We start from the raw sequence: 24,298 nt of genomic DNA, 5'->3' as shown, positions 1-24,298 counted from the left end.
AAAATCTATGGGGGTGAAGAGGAAGATGCGATACGCCAGACCCAACAATGCAGAAGAGCTGAACGCCAATATCAGAGCAACCTGGGCTCTCATAACACCTGAGCTGTGCCACAGACTGAAGGACTCCATGCCACGCCGCATTGCTGCAGTAATTCAGACAGAAGGAGCCCCAACTAAGTATTGAGTGCTCTACATGCTCATACTTTTCATGTTCATACTTTTCAGTTGGCCAACATTTCTAAAAATCCTTTTTTTTGTATTGGTCTTAAGTAATATTCTAATTTTCAGAGATACTGAATTTGGGATTTTCATTAGTTGTCAGTTTTAATCATCACAATTAAATGAAATAAACATTTGAAATATATCAGTCTGTGTGTAATGAATGAATATAATATCCAAGTTTCACTTTTTGAATGGAATTACTGAAATAAATCAACTTTTTGATGATATTCTAATTATATGACCAGCACCTGTATATGGGACAGACCTTTAGTGTCATTCCTTTACCAAGCTGGTAAATGTGAATAATTAATACTTTGGTGCTCAATGTTTCCGTAAAATGAACTAATCAGTTGAATTGTGGAGAATCTAACCGATCTTATGATGTAAACTATGTCCATATTGACAAAAGTATAAACATTGGTATGCACGATCTAAGCAGCTTAGTAGCCTAACAGCTAAAGCGGGTGACCCGGTGGATTTCAAAAGGTTTTATACATCCAATTTGGGGTGATTTATAAAAAATTTAGTTTGCTTTCTTCAAGTCAATAAAATAATGTAATATTAGTTTAATCTCAAAGTAATGTAAAAGAAAATTATAAATTATATGAGCCCTTCCATGTGACTCACCAAACAGTATATCCTGAAATGTTATCGGAATCAAAACCAGAAGGAGCTTTATTGCCAACTAGCATTTAACATGTAGGAGTAGGATTAGGTGCAAGACATGAACATACAGCTGACATAAATAAATGCTAAAATATATAAATACGGAATAAACAGATGCAAGTTATGAAAGAATAATAGCACTGTGTAAAGAAAAAACAAAACAATGTGACATTACTCCAGATTTGTGTATCATGGTGTACTGATATGTTGTACAGCCTAAAATACCCAATAATGTTATATTCAGTGAGATTTTCTTCTATAAAGCCCTGTAATAAAGCAGCTTTAAAGTGGAGTGAGAAAAAAAACATTTATTAGCCATTTCTCATTGTAATTTGACTGCAAGGGAACATGACTAACATTATGAAATGTGATATAATGCAGTGGGTTGAGTGTATGTTTGATGCTATCTGTGTCAAATCTGTTTATGTAACATCATGACTCACCTCTCTTTAGATTTTGCCAGAACAACCTCCTGAGGATGAACACCTACACGCATAATCAGTGACGCATACTGACTTGTATTGGCAGAAACAGCTTGAATGAGACCATTAAAGATGAAGATGAGTAAAGCACATTTACAGTAGTAGCGGGTTTGGCATATTATTTCTACAAAATAGTTTAATCCCTTTGGAGCTCGTGACTCCACATGCTCTTGAAAATAAGCATTGATTTTATTGAATTAATCTATTAGAGGTATTCAGAGTTACAGTTATTTCAATACAGTGTTAATATCAGTAGCAGATCTACTTTTAAGCCGCTTAAAGTTGTTGAGTCAGAACTAAAAAATCCTGATTCTGAACTAAATCTATACACAACATTTTCAGTAAACATGAGTGCACTGCACCTTGAATGTACCTCTTTTTGTAAAAATTGCCTAAACATGATACAGCACAGGCTGTGCAAATTATGGCTTATACTGGCTTTTATATATTACATGCTTTTATTCTGAAATGTCCCCTTTCCCCTTAATTGGTTTCTGGGCCATTATGAGAATATATAGCCTTTTAAAATATAGACATATTTGTACCATATAACCTGCACACAAATTGTGCAAGTGGAGGAATACACCTAAAAGTATTAAAATCCAATACAAAAACAAAGTCGTGACAAGCCGTACTTGTATTTCCTGTTACACAACCAATGAAAAAAAAAAAAAAAAGCATTATAAATTCAACATAACTGTTAGGATCTGGTCATCTTTAGACAAGATTTGGCTACAGTTATAAATAAAAATGTGTAAAAACTGCCTCCACTGTAAACACAGTTTAGCAGGAATAACTTTTTTTTATTTGTGTGAAACCTGAAAGTACTCTTATGATCTACTGATCAGTTTAGAATTATATAATACTGTGAATATATATTGACCAATCACAGGATTACTGTAAAGACTGGATATGTGCATGCTGCAGCTGTACCCAAGTTTATTGTTCAGCGCTATTAAAATAAATCCCATTAAATCTAAGCACATACAGCACATTCTGTTTGGAATTAATTATTGACGGAGCAGCTCTGGGTTGTGTCTCTTGTTGACATTACAGATTAGATTAAATCATGCTAACATGTTAGGCGTTTATGAACAGATTAAGATCAGATCTTCTGAAAAGAAGAGGCATCAGTATGTTAAATACGTTTGAATTTTATTAAATGGAACATTTAGAACAGATTAACAGGGGATGATAAAATAAGATATTAACAAAATAATTTGGTAAATTTTCATTCTTAAGTATTAGAAATGACAAATCAGTGCTCAGGATGCTAAGGAACAAAGTCTACAGATTTAGGTCAAATAAAACAATAATTCACATTAATGAAACATTTTGGTAAATCATCTTTCTTGCTGCCTAAAGTTTATAAAAGTTTCATCTTTGCCAGCAGAGTTTGGCCACAATGTGTTTAGCATCGCTTAGCACTGAAAGGTGAAAACTGGTCCAGGTTGATTGTTGCAAGGAATTCTGGGACAACATTTAATTAACATCAATAGGCACATTAATAAAAAGGGCATGCTGACAAACTGACCCCTACTTGTAAGGATTTGCTTTACACGACAACAGTAACACATGACTGTTCATCTCCCTCTGACTGACTCTCAAGAGATAAATATATCTACTTTAGGGAGAAAATATGGCAACAGAGTAACCTGGAAAACCCCCCACAAATTATTACATTTTTACCTTAAACTCTTAATTTAAAAAAATGATTAAGAAATAATTAATTAACTTAAGAAATAAAAACATTTAGTTTGTCCAGTTAATATTTTAAGTAGACGCTTACTAATACTTAAATAATATAAATTCTACAAAACTATCTACATGGTCAGTGCAGTTAATACACAATCACCTGATTTAAAAAAGAAGGCTATGTAGTGGAGCTTGAGTTAAGATCGTTCTTTAAACTACTGTCTCCAAGGTCAAATTTAATTTTCACGCTAAATACGGGGAGCATAAAGGTGTCAACATAATGTTACGGGAAAGCTTATGGAGTGTCCAAAATAGGAAGAGTTTATTTTACGGGGAGCATGAATGAAAAGATGCTGGCATTATGTTGACTATGTACATGTCATTACTGCCACCAACATAGACCATGTGGGGAGTGATATATGCTGTTTTCATGCAGCATATATGAGTTAAAACAGCACCAATGTGTCTCAGGTCAAAGTGGTGTCTGTTGGTGAATAAGGAATGATCTATAGGACAGTGGGAATTGGGATGTGCTGTTTAAGAGTCCCATGAGCCAGTGGAGCAGCAGCATAATACACAACAACAACATACAATCCACACGTTTGTTGTTGTGTTTCACGGCTGATGAAACGAAGCTGATATTTCCAGTGTCTGAACTACAGTACATGAACTAACACGTGTATGTTTGCTAGTCATACAAAACAGTGAAGATTTCATTGATTTATAGGGAAAAACAAGGTCAGGAGGCTGTTGGTGTCATTTTCAAATCTCAAATTCCACATTAAGCATGGTTTTGGTCCTTTAGCGTTGTTTCTGTACGGGCAACACAGCGGGATTAAGTACATTACTGTTCACCTCACCTTTCAGCTGCTTGTGTGTAAAGATGGAGTCCAAGTTCTCTTATTTGAATAAATTTTTGACCTCAACAACAAAAAGAAAGACACCTGTTGTCAGCACAAGGGAAGGATATTCACCTTGATAAAAAGTTATTAAAATAAAGGATTTTCATTATGTACTGAAAGTAATGTTATGATCACAGTTCCTATAGCAGCTGGTTCTTAGTTTTGTGGCCGACAATGCCATGTTTGTTGTTGCTCCAAGACGCGTTCTTACTTTTGTTGTTCATCAGAAAACAACTGACTTGGCAGCTTCAGTTTTGTTACAACGTATTTTCTGCGACGTTCTTCATTTATCCAACATGAAAGCAGCGTGACTCAAAGGGCTTCGTACCAAACTCACCCTTGTTTCCCTCCCATTTCCCCTCTTTACCTATTTAGTCCCTTCCCATCTTTTTCTTTCCCTCTCACATTTCTGGCTGATGTCGCTCTCAGTCAGTCTTGGTGGTTTTGTGTCTCCAGGGGTAAATCAGCTCCCCGACAAACAGCTTCTTGACCAGGGCTGCCCACGAGTCTTTGGGGTAGCAGCTGTAAGTCGGGGTACGGTAGGTCTGAACCACAGCACTGCACTTAAGAGGGTTAATCTGAGGGAAAAAAAACACATAACAACCTGATAATGTGAACAAATAACAACAAAAAGAGACAAAAATAATAAATGCTTACATAATTTATTACGTGTGGTAAAACTGCCAGAACTGCAGTGGAGGAGTACTTCATTATACCGAGCCTCAGAACAGACATGGAGGAAAGAAATCTACTCCTCCATTCTCAGTAACTCTTTTGTTTTTCTCACACAGCCTCTTTCACACAGAGATCCTGCAATAAACGCATCAAATAGCGTTCTGGCTTTCCGGGTTACCTCCACTGAGTCCACCTACGCCGCAGCTGCCTGAGCTCTTCCAGTCAATTTTCTAAATAAAACACCCTGTGCAGACTCCCGATCGTAAAACAACAATAAACACTGTTAAAACAGACAAAAAACGAAAGCATTTAACTACATAGCCTACTTTATCATAGAAGAAGCACTAAAACAAACACTGATGCCCAAATCAATAAAATCTAAACATGTCAGAAAAATTGGGCAGGCAAAATGCTCTGATTCTGAAATGCAACCTGAAGTTGATGGAACGAAACAGACTCATTGAAAGGTGTGAAGAAGGTAGCAGAAGCATAGAAAATGACAAATTAATTAACAAGTCAATGCTGAGACACTTCTAGTAGGCTGGGGACCTAACAAAACCTTTCAGAGTTAGATAGCTGAAAAAAAGACAGCAACTTGTGGCACAACAGTGTTGAAACGTCACTCTTGTTCCGGTATGGCGGCTGTGGCTTTTCACACAGACATCGTTCCGCCTCTGTTACTACCAACATTCCCGCTCAGAGGTGGATCAAATCTGACCCCCCTTTCCGGCTCGGTACCTTTCATACAGCGAGCCGGCATATTAGCGTAATAATCCCAGAAAACTGGGCAGTGTGACTTTAAGACTTTCAAACCAAATCCTTTAACTGACCAGATGTATTTTAAGACATAAAAATTCTGTGCTTTGTCTAATAATTTGAAAATGTCCTTGAAAAAGTTTCACTGGATGTCTCCTACTATACTGAGAAGTCATATCTCAAGTTTCCATATCTTGTGTAAATTGCATGCGGGACCCTGATTGGCTCCAAAACTAGTTGAGATTTCACAAAATCATCTTGTACGCCCAGATGTTAAACTATGTCCTCTGTATACTTCCCTTTTTGACTGGATTCAAATGCACAAAGCCTACACTACGTATGTCAAAATTACATAAACGTAAGTATTACGCTTTACTTCCTGTCCTGAGACAAAATGAAACCTAAACCTGATCATGGAGGAGGGGCCTTTTTTTTTTCTTTTTTTCTTGCACCCCAGAGAGTCTACTACCAACTTCTAGGAGGATACAGTGGTCACAGGATTAAAAAACAGAATAATTCTCTTCAGATTATGAGCTGAGTGGAAGTGCTTGGTTTTGGAAATATCCCTCAGCTGGAGGAAAGAAGACCGACTTCGCCAGACAAACTTCAAATTCTACATTTAAGATCAATAAACAGAAACAAAATGTGACTTCTCACCTCCATCAGCAGGTGAAGGGCCGTCCCAGGCTCCTCACACAGCACCCTGAACTTCACACCCTCTTTAAAGAACACGAGAACACACGTCAATGAGAGGATTTTGAATCATGTCATTCATCTGTTCATCCATAAAATTAGCACTTTTATTTCAAGACTGTTTCCGCGACCCTGTACGCAGGATAAGCGGTTGACGATGGCTGGATTTCAAGACTGTTCAAGACATTTAAATGACCAACAGATACACTGAATCTGTTTTGCAAGTTGTTGAACTTTAATTAACATCAACATCTTTCAACCAACTTTTTTGCAGCAGTATTTCACAAATCAGGTGGGGAGCTGATAAAGGCGACGTTACCTGCCAGTCTGTAGGACCGAAAGATGCGGAGGCCCATGGCGAACAACGGGAAGGAGTTAATGAAGTCCACGCTGAGGTGGAGGACGCCCTGGAACAGCACCACCACCAGCCGCAACTGCACAAGACAGGGACATACGAGGGTTAAAAACAAACAAACAACAAAAAATTCAATCCAAACAATAATACCAAATACAAGCTGTTTCTCACCATTCAGATTATTAGTGAAAGAATTATCTAATTCTTTCCTGAAAGGTTTGAGGGAATTATTCTTAATTATGTATGGAACGAAGGCATGTTTACAACAAACACTTTATAGACGGCAGGAATGTTCTAGCCACATGGCGGCAGTACAATTTCAAAGTGATAAGTCAAAGTAAGGGGTAGGGGTGGGAAACTCTGGGAACCCCGCGATTTGATTACGATTCAGAGGGCTGTGATGAGATTATAAAACGATTATCGATGCATAATTTTTTTCTATACAGGATCTCTGCCTAGTTATTAAGCATTTAATTTGCGCATTAAAATCCAAAAGAAACTTAGCTTAAAATGATTTGCATCCCTAATTTACCTCAGTGCCATGGTCACCACCTTCATTCTTTAACGACCAGACTGTCAGACTCCTCAGAAAACTGAAATCTAAAGTTAATTATCAGGATGTACAGTGCGTGTACCGGACAGAGCTGTACACCAGTTTAGTCTGAGCTTGTACCTGATGTTCCCAAACCTTGGCAACTGGGAAGTTAGTAAACTGAGCTAATTACCATTTGTTACTAATTTAGCTAACGTTACATAACAGCCAAAAAAGGTGCTGTACGATTGATTTTTCCTAACCACCCCTAGTAAGGAGAGCCCCTAAAGAAAGTCTGGCGTAGGGCTCCCAATTTTCTAGATCCATACAGACACATACGGTCCCCCCCAAAAGTATTGGAATGGTAAGGCAAATTCATTTGTTTTTGTTGTTCACTGTATGAGACAAAAGGTCAGAATTTCAGCTTTCATTTCGTGGTATTCACATCTAGATGTGCTAAACAACTCAGGACATACAGTATCACCCTGTGTTTGAACCCACCCATTTTTCAAGTGAACAAAACTACTGGAACATGTGTTGCCTTTTAGGCTGATTGTCCAAACATTAAATCGCTCTGCATGACTAGTCTAAGTTTTCATCAAACCTATAAAGACTGCATTTCCTGTTAAAGAGGATAAATGAAATTTGCAAAGAAGTACAGAGATGAGCCACAAAAGTTCTGCAACACAATCTGATGGACTGATGAGACCAAGATGAATCTCTAGCAAAGTGACGGAAAGGCCAAAGTGTGGAGAAAGAAAGGAACTGCTTATGATCCGAAGCGTACAAGCTCATCTGTGAAGCATGGTGGAGGTGATGTCATGGCTTGGGCGTGCATGGCTGCTCCTGGATCAGGCTCATTAATATTTATTGATGATGTAACTGATGATGGTCGCAGCAGAATGAATTCAGAAGTGGACAGAAACATTTTGTTTGCCAATTTACAGAGAAATGCATTGAAACTAATGGGGAGGAAGTTTATCATGCAGCAGGACAATGAGCCAAAGCACACTGCCAACAAAACAAAGGACTTCATCAGGGGAAAAAAAGATTTTAGACTGGCCAAGTCAATCAGCTGACCTTAACCCAATAGAGCTGCATTTCACCTCCTTAAGAGGAGACTGAAGGGAGAAACACCCCGAAACAAACAAGAACTGAAAGAAGCTGCGGTAAAAGGCTGGAATAGCTTCACAAATGAAGAATGCAACAGTTTGGTGATGTCGATGGGTCGCAGGCTTGAGGCAGTTATTGCAAGCAAAGGTTATGCCACAAAATATTAAATGTTATTTACTTTAAGATTATTTGTTCCTTTACTTTTGCTCACCTAAGAATGCTGTGGTCTAATACAAAATGTGATATGTCCTGAGTTTTTTAAACACATCTAGATGAGAATACCAGGAAATAAAAGCTGAATTTCTGAACTCTTGTCTCATACAGTGAACAACAAAAACAAATGAATTTGCCTTACCGTTCCAATAGTTTTGGAGGGGACTGTTTATGTATATTTTACGTGCTGCACAGAGCCATCAAATTCAGTGGGCATACGTGGCATGTGCCACTTTGTGTGCTGAATAGAAATGAAGTGGAAACCATGACCAACCGCCTCAGGGCCCTTGGTATTTTGGAAGTTTGGAAGGCTTAGCAACCATCCTACAGCTGAAAACTTAGACATGGTGGGTATTGTTTAGGCTGGTTCCAGTATTTTAAGACTCAGTATGTTCAAATGACTAATTTTAGGCCACTAAATAAATGATGCAGAATATCTCGACCACAGTTTCATTCCTGGTCAGTGTGAAGACAGCTTTAAAAAAAAAAAGGAAAAGAAAAGCTCTAACGGGTCTGTAATTTCCTGATTATTTCCAAGAAGGTTGAATGGCAAGAACATCTGGTGCTTATTAAAGGGAAAACGGGGACAAAGTAGATGTGTACTAAGGAAATTTTCCTTGGAACAACTTTGTTACGTAAACAAAACTTAAAGAAATATAAATCGACCAACCAACTCAATTTATAAAATGTGAAAATTGGTGATAAATTTGTGTCTAGGTCTTCAGTATATCAAGAATCCAGTCTTTGCTTGAGACTCGTCTTACCAGAGTAAAGACCAGGTAGTAGAGCGCCGTGGTAGGGAGCAGGAATAGCAGGATGGTGAACAGCAGTGTTCCAATGAAGAGCTGAAGCACCACAAACACAAAACACACTCACAGTTAACATCTAGATTTCTGTGTTGGTGACTGTGTGTTGGTGACTGTGTGTGTTACCTGGTCCACGTCATAGGAGCAGGAGTCAACCCTCTGCCGCAGGACGTTCCACTTCTTCCCTCTGAAGAGCCTCCAGAGAGATGAGAGGCCGTAGATTTTCAGACAGTAGAGCCTGACGGAGACACAGACCGCCGATCACCAGCTAAATAAATGTTACCCAGTTCCTCCACAGTGAGAGGCTTAAGAAAGGGGCAGTGTTGGGAAGTAACTAGCTTCATGTAATTTAATTACAAAATAAATGTATATGTAATCGGTTAATATACAGTATATGTTGATAAATATGTTGAATAATATTAATTTTGTTGCTTTGCATGTTTTTCGTTGCCGTAGTTAGATGCTGTTCTGATTAGGGCTGAACGATTAACTGTGGTTGATTCAATCTGTCCTTCCGATTATTCCTGCTCATTTTTTTTAAAAGTAAAATATCATATTACACGTGTAATGGTAAGTCTGTGATCAATGACATCTGAGATTGGCGTGGGTTTGACATTTCGTCCGGGGTGGAACTGTCCTTTTTGGGACCATTGCCGGTTTGGACGCACTGCCAGCAGAAGGTAAGATAAATTTCACTTTTTAACATGTTTAAATTTAAATAACTTTATATAAATAATATCTGTGAAGTGCACAAATGTGTGAAGAAGCATATTTGATTGAGTAAAGACACTTTTTACCTTTATTTACTGTATATAGTAAAAAAAAAAAAATTTTTTCGTTGCCTGGAGGGCAACATTGTGCAGTTAGACCACTTTTGTTTGAACAATAACATTCTTGTGGATGGATATGTGCAGGGATGCATAGTTATCACCATAATCTTTTGTTTTTGCTTTACTATCTACTAGTACTTAAAGGAAATGGATGCACAAAGGAACGCATTCAGACACACACATACACACACGCTATTTTCTAACCCACTGATTGATAAACCGAGGCAAGTTTCTCCTTGCCTCTGTCGCCTAGTGCTGCTCTTGGTGGGAACTGTTGGGTTTCTGTAAATAATATCACAGAGTATGGTCTAGACCTGCTCTTTATGAAATTTTATTTAATCCCAATTAAAAGCCTAGTCCCATTTAGATGCTTGTCCTTGGGGTCTCATTTATAAAACTGCGCATAGAAATCTCACTAGAAGTGTATGTGCGCCCAAAAGACAAAAATGGCGTACGCCAAAAAATATTCAGACTTATAAAACTGTTCGTACGCACACTTGTAAGCAATCACAATCGACTTGAAATGTGGCGCATGCGAGGGAGCTCAATGTCCGACCCTTCAAACGCCCATAGTTGCCTATAAATGGTCGGTGAAACGTCCCACATTAATATTAATACGCACTGACCGCAGGAAGAAAAGAAGGCAAAATCAAAAAATCCATTTTCACGCAACGCTTGTGAGGGAAGGGACACCCGAGCTCCGCCCCTTTATAACCGATCTGCAGGAATGGGCATCCCTCCCGAGTAGTGACGTCACTGGCCGGAGGGACACACACACACACACACACGATGTCCCAGGTACTAAATTGGATTCCCCCGTTGGAAAAGAGATTAAACCAAACGCATTCTACTTGTGTTTGAACATTTATTTAGGCTACACAAACAGTCCACTCACTTAATGAGGCTGCCGATGAGTTAAAATAAATATGGCTTGTTGTAAATGTTATATTTCCATAATGTGTTTTTACAAGCAGCGCCTCACATCCACAAACTGCCGCACAGCGTTTGGCTCAATAAGGCAACGATGATAATGATAATACATGAAACTATGCTCTTGTATTTCCTCAACTGACGCACTGAAAACGACATCAATTTAAAAGTAATTCGTCCTCCTGTTCACCTTATTTATGAGAATAAACTGCACTGCATGCAAGTATTAATTAATATGATTCCTGATTAAACTTATTATCCTAAATCTGGATGTTTTTGCTGCAAGTGATCTTAAATTGTGTGTTTTTTGCGCACCTTAGGGAAAGTCAATCAAATTAGTGTTTGTTTATTCAGAAAGGCTTTCAGCCTTTAATACTCAGAGCTAATACTTCAATTTATTTTACACAATAGTAGGCCTATTCATTTCAAACCATTTCACCCTTCTGAGTCGCCGTTTCTCATTTCTTCTCTTTATGTGCGTACGCATGGTTCAGAGTTTACTTACATGACAGCACATTTTCCAGTCAAGTTTGTTTTTTTACAGATCACAACCTTTGCTTGGGAAGGGGCGTACGCACGTTTCCAGCCCTGTTTTGTACGTACGCACCGTTTATAACGGAGACCCCTGGTGTGGCTACAGGTTTTGACAATAAACGCAGGTCTCAATGGGACAAGTTTGCTAGATGTATAAAACCTCTTAAAGCCCACTTGAGCTACTTCTAAGCTGCTTAGAGCGTGCATACAAATATAAATGTTTAAACTTTTTTTCAAAATGGACATGCTACACATCTCACCACAATTCAATTGCTCAGTTCATTTTACAGAACCAATGGAGCACCAAAGTATAATTTATTCACATTTACCAGCACGGTAAAGGAATTAAAGGCCTTTCTCAAATGTAGGGCAGGGTGAGTTCAGTGATTTAAGCAAATACAAAACTTAAGTTTTACGATAAACCTGGAAGGGCTATAGTTACTTACTCGGATTTCACGTACCGTCTTGTCTTTGGATTGTAATGTACTCAATCTACATTTCATTTTGTTTTGACGAGTAAGAATGAGAGACTTTAACCCTTCTATAACTTCATTAACCTGGTCACCAAACCAACATACAACAAACTGTATGTGTAAAAAGGTACTTGGCAATAAAGCTGCTTCTGATTAGAAAGAGAGATAATACACATTTAAAACGTTTTCAGAAACAGTTAGTATTCATGTTCACATTCTGGGCGTAACATCCTACATTACGCTCCCTAAAGACAGACAGAGAAGCTTTCTAAAGCTACTTCTAAAGCACAAGCAGAGCTTTTATTCATCCTCTCCAAAGTAGATTGTGCTCACAACAGGAGATATTTTTAGGTCCAGGCATACAGATTTAATAAGCAACTATGACAAAGGTTCTCAAACTGAATTTAAAGACACACACACACACGAAAAGGGCTGTTGGAGCATAAATATGTAACAAGGAAAGTGGGTAATATTTCATTATGCACCTCGGGCGAGGGAGCAAAGCTATCTTTAGAGCAAATGCATAATTTAGTCAATCCTCTCTCCTCCAACATCTAAGACTATTATCAAAGTGATCAGCCGTCCATCACACCACGCACCAGGTTTAAAATAAATCTGAATGGGAATCAAAGGACGTCCACTTACCACACATGATTTATGAATATTAAGAATTTGACTATCAACACACTCGTCCTTTAATCCTCAAACAGGACTTACCAGTGGTGACATGTTACAGCATGTCTGTACATGCCCCCGACATGTTATCAAGTTTGACAGTGCTTTTCTGTTCACTCCAAATCTTAAACTCATGAACCACTGAGCTGAAACCATGAAGACTCAAAGGTTAAACTATGTTTAGATCTTTGAGTGCAATGATGCAGCAAAAGCCAGTTTTTAAAGCAATTCCACCAAACTCTACAGCACATGTTCCACAATTTAAATAATTAACACGGCTACAGCCATGAAGAATGTTTCACAATTACATAATTTTAAATTCTTGGCGCTCACGGCTGCAACAGTTTCTTTTGACTAAATGTTTGCCATCTCTTATCGTCAGTGTTTGTATTGTCCCCAAAAAAAAATAAAAATGCACAGGAACAGCAAACATCTCGACTATGAGAAGAGCAGTTTACCAACTGAGGCTGACTGAAGGGAAACAACTCTAAGCACTAAATTATTTCATACAAACCATCTGACCCAGTTCACGTGAATTTGAATCTAGTGTGTGCTGATGCAGAAGGCTTTTTCTGCAGCAGTTTATTCTTTGGATCATTTCCGATTCAGAGTGCACAGAATCACTGCATATTAATACATCTCATTAACAGCGGGGCCCAAACATGGCAATAACGTCGGTCCTTCCATCGCTGTCGTCCAGAGCAACAACTACTCGTCAAATAACATGAGTCATGACATTTGGGATGGACAGTCATAATCCCCAGAAAGTGGTTCCTAATGCTAGCCCTACAGGAAGAAATACACAAATCTTTGATTTCCATTTTGGACAGTAGCTCTCCTGGTGCAGATGGAGGCACTGAAATAATCATTTTGTGCTCTTACTTCCACTCAACCCCTGCAGGGACATCCACAAAAGGTTATACCAAGACTCTGTAATTAAACTGTCAATACGAGAGCAACAGAGAAGGAAATAGGCTTGAAAAATACGCCCCCTGCAGGAAAAGAAAAGGAACAACTGACACAAATACATATCATACGATATAAAGTTTAATAATCAGCAACGATCCTTTTCCTTTCAGCCATGCTTGTTCACGGTTCGCAGTCTTTTTTACAGATAATTTGACTCCCCCCCCTTCCCCCCCCCCTTTCATTTTCCAGGTGCTTTCCCTGACTGGAAAACTGTTTTCCAGGTTTTCAAAGACATGTGGGAACCCTGTTGTTCGTAAGTGTATGACGTCATTACATCAACATGTTGAAATACTTGCCATTATCACAAAATAAATTTTTAAAAATCATATTAAAAATGATAACGATATATTGTGAATGAAATAATCTGGCACACCCTTATTCCCCACTATGAGCAGGTGAAACAGATGTGTGAAGGATTTCATCAAAATGTACAACAACAACAAACAAACTGCAATTCTAATAAAACATATGAGACAAGAGAGGGACACGGAGGGCGTGTTATAGTCTGAAATATGACTATGTCTTTACTCAATCAAATATGCTTCTTCACATATTTGTGCACTTCACAGATATTATTTATATAAAGTTATTTAAATTTAAACATGTTAAAAAGTGAAATTTATCTTACCTTCTGCTGGCAGTGTGTCCAAACCGGCAATGGTCCCAAAAAGGACAGTTCCACCCCGGAAGAAATGTCAAACCCACGCCAATCTCAGATGTCATTGATCACAGACTTACCATTACACGTGTAATATGATATTTTACTTTTAAAAAAAATGAGCAGGAATAATCGGAAGGACAGATTGAATCAACCACAGTTAATCGTTCGTTCAAATTTACAACATGTAAGCCACAATTAGAAAAATCAGATAATTTCCTCTTAAAATAATTTCTGTAAATTCTGAGACATTTCACTCATCAAAACAAAAGACCCCACTAGTGACCCATGCGTGCGAGAGCCCTGCTGAACTTTATCATTTTGTGAGCGAGGATCATTTGTGAAACGTGATGCTGCGATCTGTGTGTAAGCAGCGCTCGCAAATCACCTTTTTTCCCCCCATGCTGAGTAAATTAACAACCCCAGACTGCTTCTGTTAGCTCATCAGGAAGACACAAACTAGCACTACTCATCAAAATACTCTGATTTTGAAGGGACACACACAAAGCTCTCTGGGTAATTAAACCTCTCAAATGTTTGACCCAGTAATGAGTTAGCAGCAGTTTGTGATTCAGTCTTCAGAGAGGTTAAATCTACACGGACAGTACTTCCTAAATCCGTTTGTCGTAACTTTAATTTTAAGTCCCAAAACATGCTCCTCATTTCTTTTCCACACAGCACCTGGTTCTCTCACCTGGCACCGTAGACGTAGAAGCAGTAGATGTGGAAGGTGAGCAGGGCGACCATGTCAGAGAGCAGCGAGAGGGCGAAGGTCAGGCCCAGGCAGGCTGACAGGCCTCCGTACCACAGGATCCCCTCCATGAAGGGAGACATCAGGTGGATGTAGCCTGGACGGAAAGAGGATCCACACAGTATGACCAGTGAAATGACCTTTGAAGCCTTTAGAGGCCACAAGCGGAGCTCTTACCCCTGTTTAACATGAAAAAAGGTAAAAATACATAGACAATGTTTAGTGCTGTGACTCACTGATCCAGAGGTGAATGTGGTAGAGGAAGAAGCGGCCCAGAACCTGGTCCAGGGCCCGGTTCATCTTCAGCCCTGCAGGAGCTCCCATCAGCCACTGCAGCAGCTCCTCCAGCTCTTTAGCCACATGCTGAGGAAGAATAACAGGAGTTTAACCGTAGGACAAAGAAACCTGACTACAACATTTCAATCATCAGCGGGTAGAGTTGTCTCAGATGTCACCAGACTGTAAGATTTTTTTCTTTTTTTTAAAATCAAACCATTTCCAAAGTCAATAATGAAGCATCAGGTTCAATATTTACTCGACTTGATTAGCGTTTCCAAATAATAAAAAAATAAAACCTAACCTGCTTGCAGCAACTTTCCTTGTTTTGATTCACAGCACAGCATTTTTTAATTTGTGTGGCGTCTTTTGAAAGGAAGCCAAAAAGTGGCAACGGTTCTATGCAAGATAGCAATATTTAATATCTCGTGGTCTTGAGATAATATCATTTCATCATCATGATTTCCTGTTTTTTGTTGCATTGGGTAATAGTTTGAAAAACAGGGTAGAAGGTGTCATAACATTACACGTTACATTAAGTCGTTTAGCTGACGCTTTTATCCAAAGCGACTTACAATTGCTATTTTTTATGTCAGAGGTCGCACGCCTCTGGAGCAACTAGGGGTTAAGCGTCTTGCTCAGGGACACATTGGTGGATGGGTCATAATGGGGAATTGAACCAAAGGCATGCGTCCTACCCACTGCGTCATCACCACCCCAAATTAGTAGTATATTTCCTTTATTTAATAGTCGAGCGTGTAGCGACTGACAGGAAAAGTAAGGGGGAAAGAGAGCGGGCCATGATAAGAATCAGAGGTTCTCGGCTGGAATTGAACTGGTGCCACAGGCGACAGGCTCAGACTATTATACCAGGTGTCTGACAACATCATGGAAAGGATCCCAACGAGGGGACCCAGTAACCTCCTTTGTTTTTAACAATAAACTAAAAACTTACTCAGGGACAGTTCTCACTCTGAAATCTCGTGAGAGGCGAGTTGTTGCAGGAAGATGACGGTTGAAACACGTCACTCCAACACAACAAACTCCTCTCTCCAACTGTGACTCACATTTCCAACGACGTCTTGCTGCAGCTACCCACTAGTCATTTTAACACCAAATTATGTCAAAACAGGGCCCAGGTTTAAAAACACCGACATTATCCTTTAAGCATGAGGCTACAAGTGTGTCCCCACAACAGTGTTATTATATGTCACACACACCTGTCGCCTAATTCGGACGACACAATATCAGCCGGACAAAACTAAAATGAAAGTTTAGTCCAATAGATGCTCGTTTTAACCCATGAAGTGTGTCTTGGAGGAAGATAATCAACAACTGTGATTTTAAGACACTGTGACACTACAATCACCTAATCTGACGTCTAGAAAGAAAAATATATATCGTGTGGTCTGACCTCAGCTGATCTAACACACACACACACACACACTTACATCAGCGGCAGGCACCAGTGTGTTGGCCAACATGCTGATGTGGTCGTCTCTGTAGAGCCACGAGATGAGCAACATGCCGAGAGCTACGTCCACCAGGAACGAGACCACGATGTTTGCTTTCCTACAGACAGACCGACAGACATGACGGTAACAACAGGAGAGGAGAGTCACTTTAGGCAGGGGTTCATCTCTCCCTGGCAATTGAAGTTAATGAAAGGTAAGTCAATTAAAATATAAGATCATTAAAATAAGATGAAATTAAAAATAGATAATACTATATCAGAAATGCAGATATTCTCTGGTTCCAGTAGAGTAAAGGGTTCAAAATCTTATTTAGGGGTTGTACCAGAACAAGTTTACATGGTTAACAAGGCTTCGTTTTAGCTATGGAGTGATGCTTCTTGTCTGTAAATGATCTTTGTTGGGAGTTGCACATGCGCAGTTCCTAGTTAAAGGACTACTAGCGAGAAGCCCGTAAACAGCTTCGATTCAGCTGCACATGTTGCCGACCAGCTTGGCAACACAGACTGGAGCAAGAGTTTCAGAGTGGTGAGTTATTAATGTGTAACAAAAGTATCTTTCATCCATAAAGTTTTAACTGAGCTCTGTCTCTACATCACAGGAACAACTTTATGTCCACTGAATGCTGGAGGGTAGCTGGTGTTTGGAAGGGAGAGGAGAGCTGTGTGCTGCAGCTCACTGTTTTTCAACCAGTGTTTTTGAGGGCGTGTCAGACTAGCCGCTTGGCGAGCGTTATGAGACGCATTTAGCTTTCATTCATATGACATCACAGCTAAATGAGCTGTTTTCAGGCAGTTCAGAGCAGAGTTTTCTGTGGGAGATGGAAACTCCCTTTGGGCTTTTTCACTTTGCAAACCTAGTACATGCACAAAAAAGGTATGTAACTCAATAAAGGAGAGGGGAAAAAGCCAAAAACCATAATACCACCTCTTTAATGCATTAAGAACTTGATGTCAGAGACTGAGGATTGTGGGTCAGTTTGGCCAGAAAAGCACGCTTGCTTTCACACTTCAAAATTCAACCTGAAGTAGTAGGACATCCTGGTACTTCTGGCATACTACATTTGACATACTATGTATTGGGACATGCTAAATCTTTTTCTGGCACACTGAATAGTTTTGGGTATTCAGTGTTTCCCGCAGAATGACAGACAACTCGCAGAAAAGACACAGAACTCGTCTTCTGGATTTTTCCACCTGCGATTCGGTTTTCAGAAGCAGGTGCGCCCCTTGTGGAGGCTCGTTCACGACGTAAATTTGACAACATAATCAATGTGTAAGCCAACGAATCTGCTCCTCGGGTAGGCTTACTGTCCCTTTATCTGGTCTGTGCTTGTAACATATCCACCATGTCTGCGACAACTCTTTTGGCGTTTTCTGTGTTCTCATGTTCTTCAGCGGATGATTACTAATACTTTTTTGGTGTCCTCTAACTCCAGCTTTAAGACAAAAGTTCCACTTGTACAAATAAAAAAAAAGTGCCTGCATCTGTGCTCTGAATTTTCTGCATTTAGTGACTCCCCTTCTTCTTCTTCCCCTTCTTCTTCTTCTGTGATCACCAAGTCTTTGGGAATTCTTTCTGTTTCAGGAACTCCACGGGCTTTACTTCAGTACAAACTATGTGTAAACCCCCCCAGCCCCCCACATATCTGCTTTGACAGGCACGTGTTCTGAGGTGACTGACTGGAGCTGTTCACCTTATAAAAAGCTTGAAACAGAAGAAGAAAAGCAAATGCATTAAAAGGTCCATAACATCAGGGAGTTTATAGGTTGACATCACCTCATGAAGTGCGTGTGTCCGGCGGCTGGTTTTGGCGAGCTGAGCGCCCTCATGTGTTCGGTTCTGTAGCTGAGCTGGACACAGGTGGACAGCTTACTGGACAGGAAGCGCAGCGGGTAAAGACTGAAGATCCTAAAAATAAAATGTAATAAAGAAAATATTGTTTTCTCCCTCGACACTTGTGTACGTCAGCGTTCCTGTGCAGGTTTTAGTGTCCTGTGGTCTTAATCATGGATTTATTTATCTCAGCACCAACAGAGTTTTGAACCTGACAACAGTTAAATTCCCGAAGTAAAAGTTTGAACTTATAATACTGAACACTTGCATTACATATATGAAATTGGACACCTCAACATGTTGCTTTTGGCCATCAAATACAACTTCCAGTCCAAATGTCCCCTACTGTGTCGCCATGGACAAGTCCAATGATATTCTATATCCTCCAAAAAGGTTTCTCTGATAAAAAGAAAAGTGAGCAGCTGTTTTGAAAAACAAAGATTTAAAGATTGTTTTCCAGTAGGCACCACTTGGCTTGGTGCTGAGAGGCACAGACAAGTTAGAGGAAGCTGGAAAATACTGACAGGAAGACAAACACATTTAGCATTTGTTGAAAATAAGAGAAATACAGAATATGAGCAGCCTTATGCATTAAGTTTTCTTCCTTCTTACCGGATGTTACAGATCCAGGTCCATATGGAGAGCAGCCAGCCGATGAGCAGGCAGAGCGGTACGGAGGCCTGTTTGAGCAGCTCCACGATGATGCTGGCCTCTCGACCTTCAGACTGCCAGTGTGTTGACTTCAGCGGCCCGTCGTCGTACTTGTCAAGGAAGAACAGAGGCTGGCTGTGGGCCACAGTGTGGAACATCTGGACCGGAGGAGAGGAGGGGCGTGTTAGAGATACACATGACTAGCCGCTCACATCGCCCTGTAACCTGCGCCCTTCACACACACACACACACATGCACTTTACTCTGTACATCTTCTGGCAACACATTGTTTAGGAAATTCATTCAGTAGACAAAAATAAATAAATAAATCACTTATCTTTGGAGAGTTAAGAGAAATATTTTTGATCATTCACATAAAAAAAAAAAAGGTGCAAAACAGTCAACTTAAAGGTTTTAAATATCAAATGACTGGACATGAGAACATATGTACAATAGAAATATAATAATGTGAGTAAAATGATACTTTTCTTTCACTCAAGGGTTTTTGCTGCAGCATGGCAGAAAAACTTACAGACATTCTGTTATATCAGCCTGAACTTCATGTTACTTACATGATAAAAAAAAAGATAAACAGGAATTAATTAAATGAGAAGCGGCACTGATTTTCACCTCTGTCTCGTACCTGTCTGAGCTCAGATGGTGGATCAGTTTTGGGGTCGGGAACTCCGTTCTCAATGGGGTGAAGCTGCGACAACATCACCTTCCTCTGCTCATAGTGGACGAAGATCACCTCCTGCTCCTCTTCATCACCTGCAGCCTCTCCATCAGCTTCCTCAACCTTCTCCTTCTTTGTCTTCTTAGTGTCCTGCTGAGCTGCTCCTCCATCTAGCAACGACAAAAGACACATTCATAATCAGCTCCTGAAAGCTTTCTTTTTTCAAAACCGTGAACAGAAAGTCCTCCTGAGGATTATTACATATTCACCACAGATAATAAACTGAGAATTACTAAATGAAATAAAGGACATGGATGGAAACTGGGCTTTTGTCTCATTGGCTATAATTTTAAAATCCAACCAAAAAAACCGATCCATATGCAGAAACATCCAGTCCTACTGTACAACCCCAGTTAATATCAGTCTGAGGGTCTTACTCTGATCCCGGTTGAGGACCTGGCAGGTGAAGCCTGTCTTGCCAATCTCACGGTTGATCTGCAGCCAGTGTTTCTGGGGGAAGATGGTGCTGAGGTCTCTGAGGAAGCTCTCCATGCCCTCCTGACCGTCTTTGGGTAAACTCCACGATCCCAGCACTGACAGCTCCACCCCACTGTGGGCGTGCATCTGGGAGAAAAAGATGGAGGAAGGCAGTGAGGGGGCGGAGAGACTGATCAAGACCTTCAGCTTTGTTTGGATTAGCGGAAAGGGTTAAAAATCAGGTTTTATTGTGATATTTAAATATTATGTTGTGTAATCCACCTTCTGGGGTTTTCAGATATCACCAGTTATTATCTACTGGAAAATCAGATGCTCGTTCAAGAACATGAGAGGCACAACTGGGGATAAATTAAATTCAGACCTGAGGGGACACAGCGCTGCACTGACCTGCTGGACATACTGTTTGACTTGTCCGGGGATAAACGGGTAGTGGATGACCGCCAACACCACGGCAGAGTCGTGGCCGGAGATCCAGCGGCCCACCAGCAGCCCGCTGTCCGCCCGGTTACAGCACTGCGGGAAGAAGATCTTCAGCACCATGACTGCAGCTCCGTGTTCAGCCTCCAGCAGCTCTGACGACCTGAGAAAGAGAGAAAACAAACAACAACCAGGTCAGGTCTCAGTGTAGTTTTTAACAAACAAACAGGAGGAAATTGCTCATTTGTTGGGGACTATTTTCAGCGGAGGATGAATCCACATGCGGGGCTCTAATGAGTGTTTGGGGCAGCAGGACGGTGTGTGTGGGACTGAGTCAGAATAAACTACAGTGTGTGTGTTCATGCCGATAAAGGAACATGTCACCCAGTGCAACAGTGAGGAGCTCTGATGTGTTTTAATAGTTTCTGGACAACAATGGAGCTCCATGGCTCAGAGGAAGAAGAGACATCAGGCTGTGAGACACACAGGACTTGTTAGGAGATACATTCAGTGTTGGTTTGGGACCTTTTATGAGATTTCTTGACAATAAAACAATATAGAATAGCACCAGACTTGTGCAATGGAACATAAGACAACTGCCTTCAGAAGATAAACTGCATGACATGGTGGTTTAACTTTGTGCAGAACAAATAGCAAAAAAAAAGAATTTTTAGGATGAAATATTTTATGTAAAGTGAAGGTTATTAGAATTAAAAGCTGTAACAAGAAACTGGTGTGAATCTGATCCTCCAGGAAAAGAGCAATGGCTTCATATTGTTCAGTAAATGCACTCAATGTAAAGAAGAAAACAAGAAGTTAAGAAAACTGTGAAGATTCTCAGTCATCCAGGTCATAGTTATCCAACGAAGGTCAAAGTCAAGGGCAACTGAACTTGGCTGAAGATACTAGAAGACGTTTTGTCCCTCATCAAAAGGACTTCTTCAGTTCTGACTGACTGGCAGGGAAACTTTAACTTAAACCTCAGTGGGGTCGTTGGCCCGGGTCATCGATACCGCTGGTTCGTTAGTGTTCCCGGTTGCTGAGACGACAGTCGTTACAGTCGTTAAGACTACCTGTGGCCGAGACTGAACGACCATCGTTGGTATCTTCACCTGAGGTCAATAGGTTACGTTTGTTGAGTTTCCTGGGAAGTGATGAAAGGACAGCATTGTAAGTGGGGGATAAGTGGTGGCGTAGACCCCCTCCCCTGTTCAATGACGGCTTCTCAACCCTGGTGTAGATGCTTCCTTGACACCTCTTTCAAACCATCCATCTTCTCTGTCTAAAATGTGCACCTGGTGGTCCTCAAACGAGTGTCCTCTGTCCTTCAGATGTAAGTAGACTGCAGAGTCTTGACCTGAGGAGTTGGCCCTTCTGTGTTGAGCCATGCGTTTGTGCATATGCACGCCTCTGGAGCAACTAGGGGTTAAGTGCCTTGCTCGGGGACACATTGGTGTCTCACAGTGGATTCAAACCCGGGTCTCTCACACCAAAGGCATGTATGTTATCCTGATTGTTTTCACTGTCGATTAATGATTGTCTAGTGGGCGGCTGTGGCTTATTTATGTATTTGACATCGACCCTGTTCAGCACTTTGATCAACTGTTGTTTTTAAATGTGCTATAGAAATAAAATTGACATCTTCAAATGTCTTGTTTTGTGCACATCCCAAAAGGTATTCAGTTTACAGTCATAGAGGAGGAAAGAAACCAGGAAAAATTCCCATCTAAGAAGCTGAAATCAGAGAATTTTGACTTCTTTTCTTTAAAGAAATGACTCAAATTGAAAAATGGTTGGCAATTAATCTAATATGTTGACCACTAATCGCCAAAAACGTCACATTTTATGTCATTATTTCTTTCAGATTTAAAGGCTGCTTTTTGCTCCTGAGTGAAAGTGGAAGAAACCAGATGGTTAATTGTGGTTTCAAACTTTTCTTTACAAACATTCAAAACGATTATGATAAAATACATTTTTATTCCCTTTTCCTCGGAAGTCAAATGAATTAGATCAAACATTTATTGAACACCAGCTCTAACAGATTATACCCGATATTTTCGTGAATCAAATATCTTTATTATTATTGAGAAATATTCCTGTTAGTATTTTGACAGATGAGCGCGACGGCAGGAAAAACATTAAACTAGCTGATTTCTGAATGGAGTTTGGTGGAGGGGGGAACGGAACACGTGTCGGAACTGGACGGTTGGCCTCGTTTCATGTCCTTCACATATTGAGTTTGGAGCCTGTTATTCAGCCCGAAGCAAGATTTACATTGATTTCAGGGACAAATAGCAAGCAAGAAAGAGCAGGAAATTAGGCTAGCTGTAGTGTTAGCAGCCGAAAAACAAATGTGAGGAATCACCGAGAGAATAAGACATATTTACTTAATATATATAATTTCTGCTCCAAGTTCGCCACAGATCTTCAACTACAACAAATGTTTAAAATCAAACTTAATTATCTGATTAATTCAACTTCAAACGGCGGAGATGTTGAACTGTATAACTGCAGTATAAATACAGGATGTCTGCGTAGAAAAATACAATATTTACCTTCTTTAAAACCGACGCAAGGTTTCACCTTTCATTTGTAACGTCGAGTGGAGTTTAGCTAAGTTGAGACCGGCGCCATCTTCTTTGTTGACAGCCCATCGCGGTTAATGCTCCGGTGAGAAACACACGTTCCTGTCTGTCGGTCGAGTTGTATTTACATTTTTACGATTCAACATGGGAACATTCAGTTGGTAAACCGATTGTAACAAGACGAAAGTGTTCAATTGAATGTAATATTTTTGTCGACTCCATCAAATGTGTTTCTGGTTTCTTCAGTTTGGTCACTTTATGAGAATTTACCGGAAGTTTTATTCGTATGTTTTCAAGTGTGGCTTGACAGAGGTCTGACCATATTTAACAGCTTAGTGATCTCTAGCTATTAAAACTGTCTCATTAACGATATTTTCTGCGATATTATCTATATCACATTAATAATGAGTAAGGAAAATGATGCTAGTGATAATAACACTGTGTCAATCCCACCGGTATCAAGACAGAAACAATAAGGCACGAAGACGTCCGGTGGAATCTTTCAAAATAAAACGTTCAAGCCCTTCAAGATAAAGATAGTTATATTACTAAGTCCGGTAAAAAAGTATAAGTAGTAAAATAAAAAATAAAAAAGGCAAAGTAAACAGCAACGCAAGTGTGTAAATGGAAGTGAACAAAACTTCAAAATAGGATTCTGGAAAAATGCTTTTTTTAAAAATGTGAACTACAAATCTACCTTTGCGAAGTTTTTTTTGTTAAAGGAAGATTTCATATGGTGGTGTTGTACTGGACTGTGTTTAGAGTTACTGTTTGTGGACCACACTTTCTGACCTTCATTAATGTATTTCTTTTCCTCGTCATTATAGTAATTTCATCTTCATTGTAAAGTATGCATATTATTTATTTAATGTTTATGTTTGACAACACTGTAGAAAACAGATCTGAATGCCTGGTGAGCACAACTCTAAAAATGATCACTTTTGTTCTTTTCTTGTT

The 24,298-nt window shown here is 39.8% G+C and overlaps 1 protein-coding gene across 1 annotated transcript; it reads right to left on the bottom strand.

Moving 5' to 3' along the window:
• Positions 1-2,504: 2,504 nt before the first annotated feature.
• pigq (phosphatidylinositol glycan anchor biosynthesis, class Q) lies at positions 2,505-23,461 on the bottom strand. Its single transcript, XM_046037059.1, has 14 exons — positions 23,312-23,461; positions 20,727-20,919; positions 20,279-20,465; positions 19,809-20,011; positions 19,127-19,323; positions 18,458-18,589; positions 16,658-16,778; positions 15,167-15,293; positions 14,874-15,027; positions 9,237-9,348; positions 9,069-9,149; positions 6,411-6,525; positions 6,056-6,117; positions 2,505-4,545 (listed from the first exon to the last, which is right to left on the bottom strand). The coding sequence occupies exons 2-14, from the start codon at positions 20,877-20,879 to the stop codon at positions 4,393-4,395; spliced, it is 1,797 nt and encodes a 598-aa protein (XP_045893015.1). The 5' UTR covers positions 20,880-20,919; positions 23,312-23,461; the 3' UTR covers positions 2,505-4,392.
• Positions 23,462-24,298: the final 837 nt, after the last annotated feature.

Source organism: Micropterus dolomieu, linkage group LG02, assembly GCF_021292245.1.
Source record: "Micropterus dolomieu isolate WLL.071019.BEF.003 ecotype Adirondacks linkage group LG02, ASM2129224v1, whole genome shotgun sequence".
Classification (NCBI taxonomy): domain Eukaryota; kingdom Metazoa; phylum Chordata; class Actinopteri; order Centrarchiformes; family Centrarchidae; genus Micropterus; species Micropterus dolomieu.
Note: the sequence above shows the minus strand (reverse complement) of the source record. Positions and strands in the feature narration are given on the sequence as shown.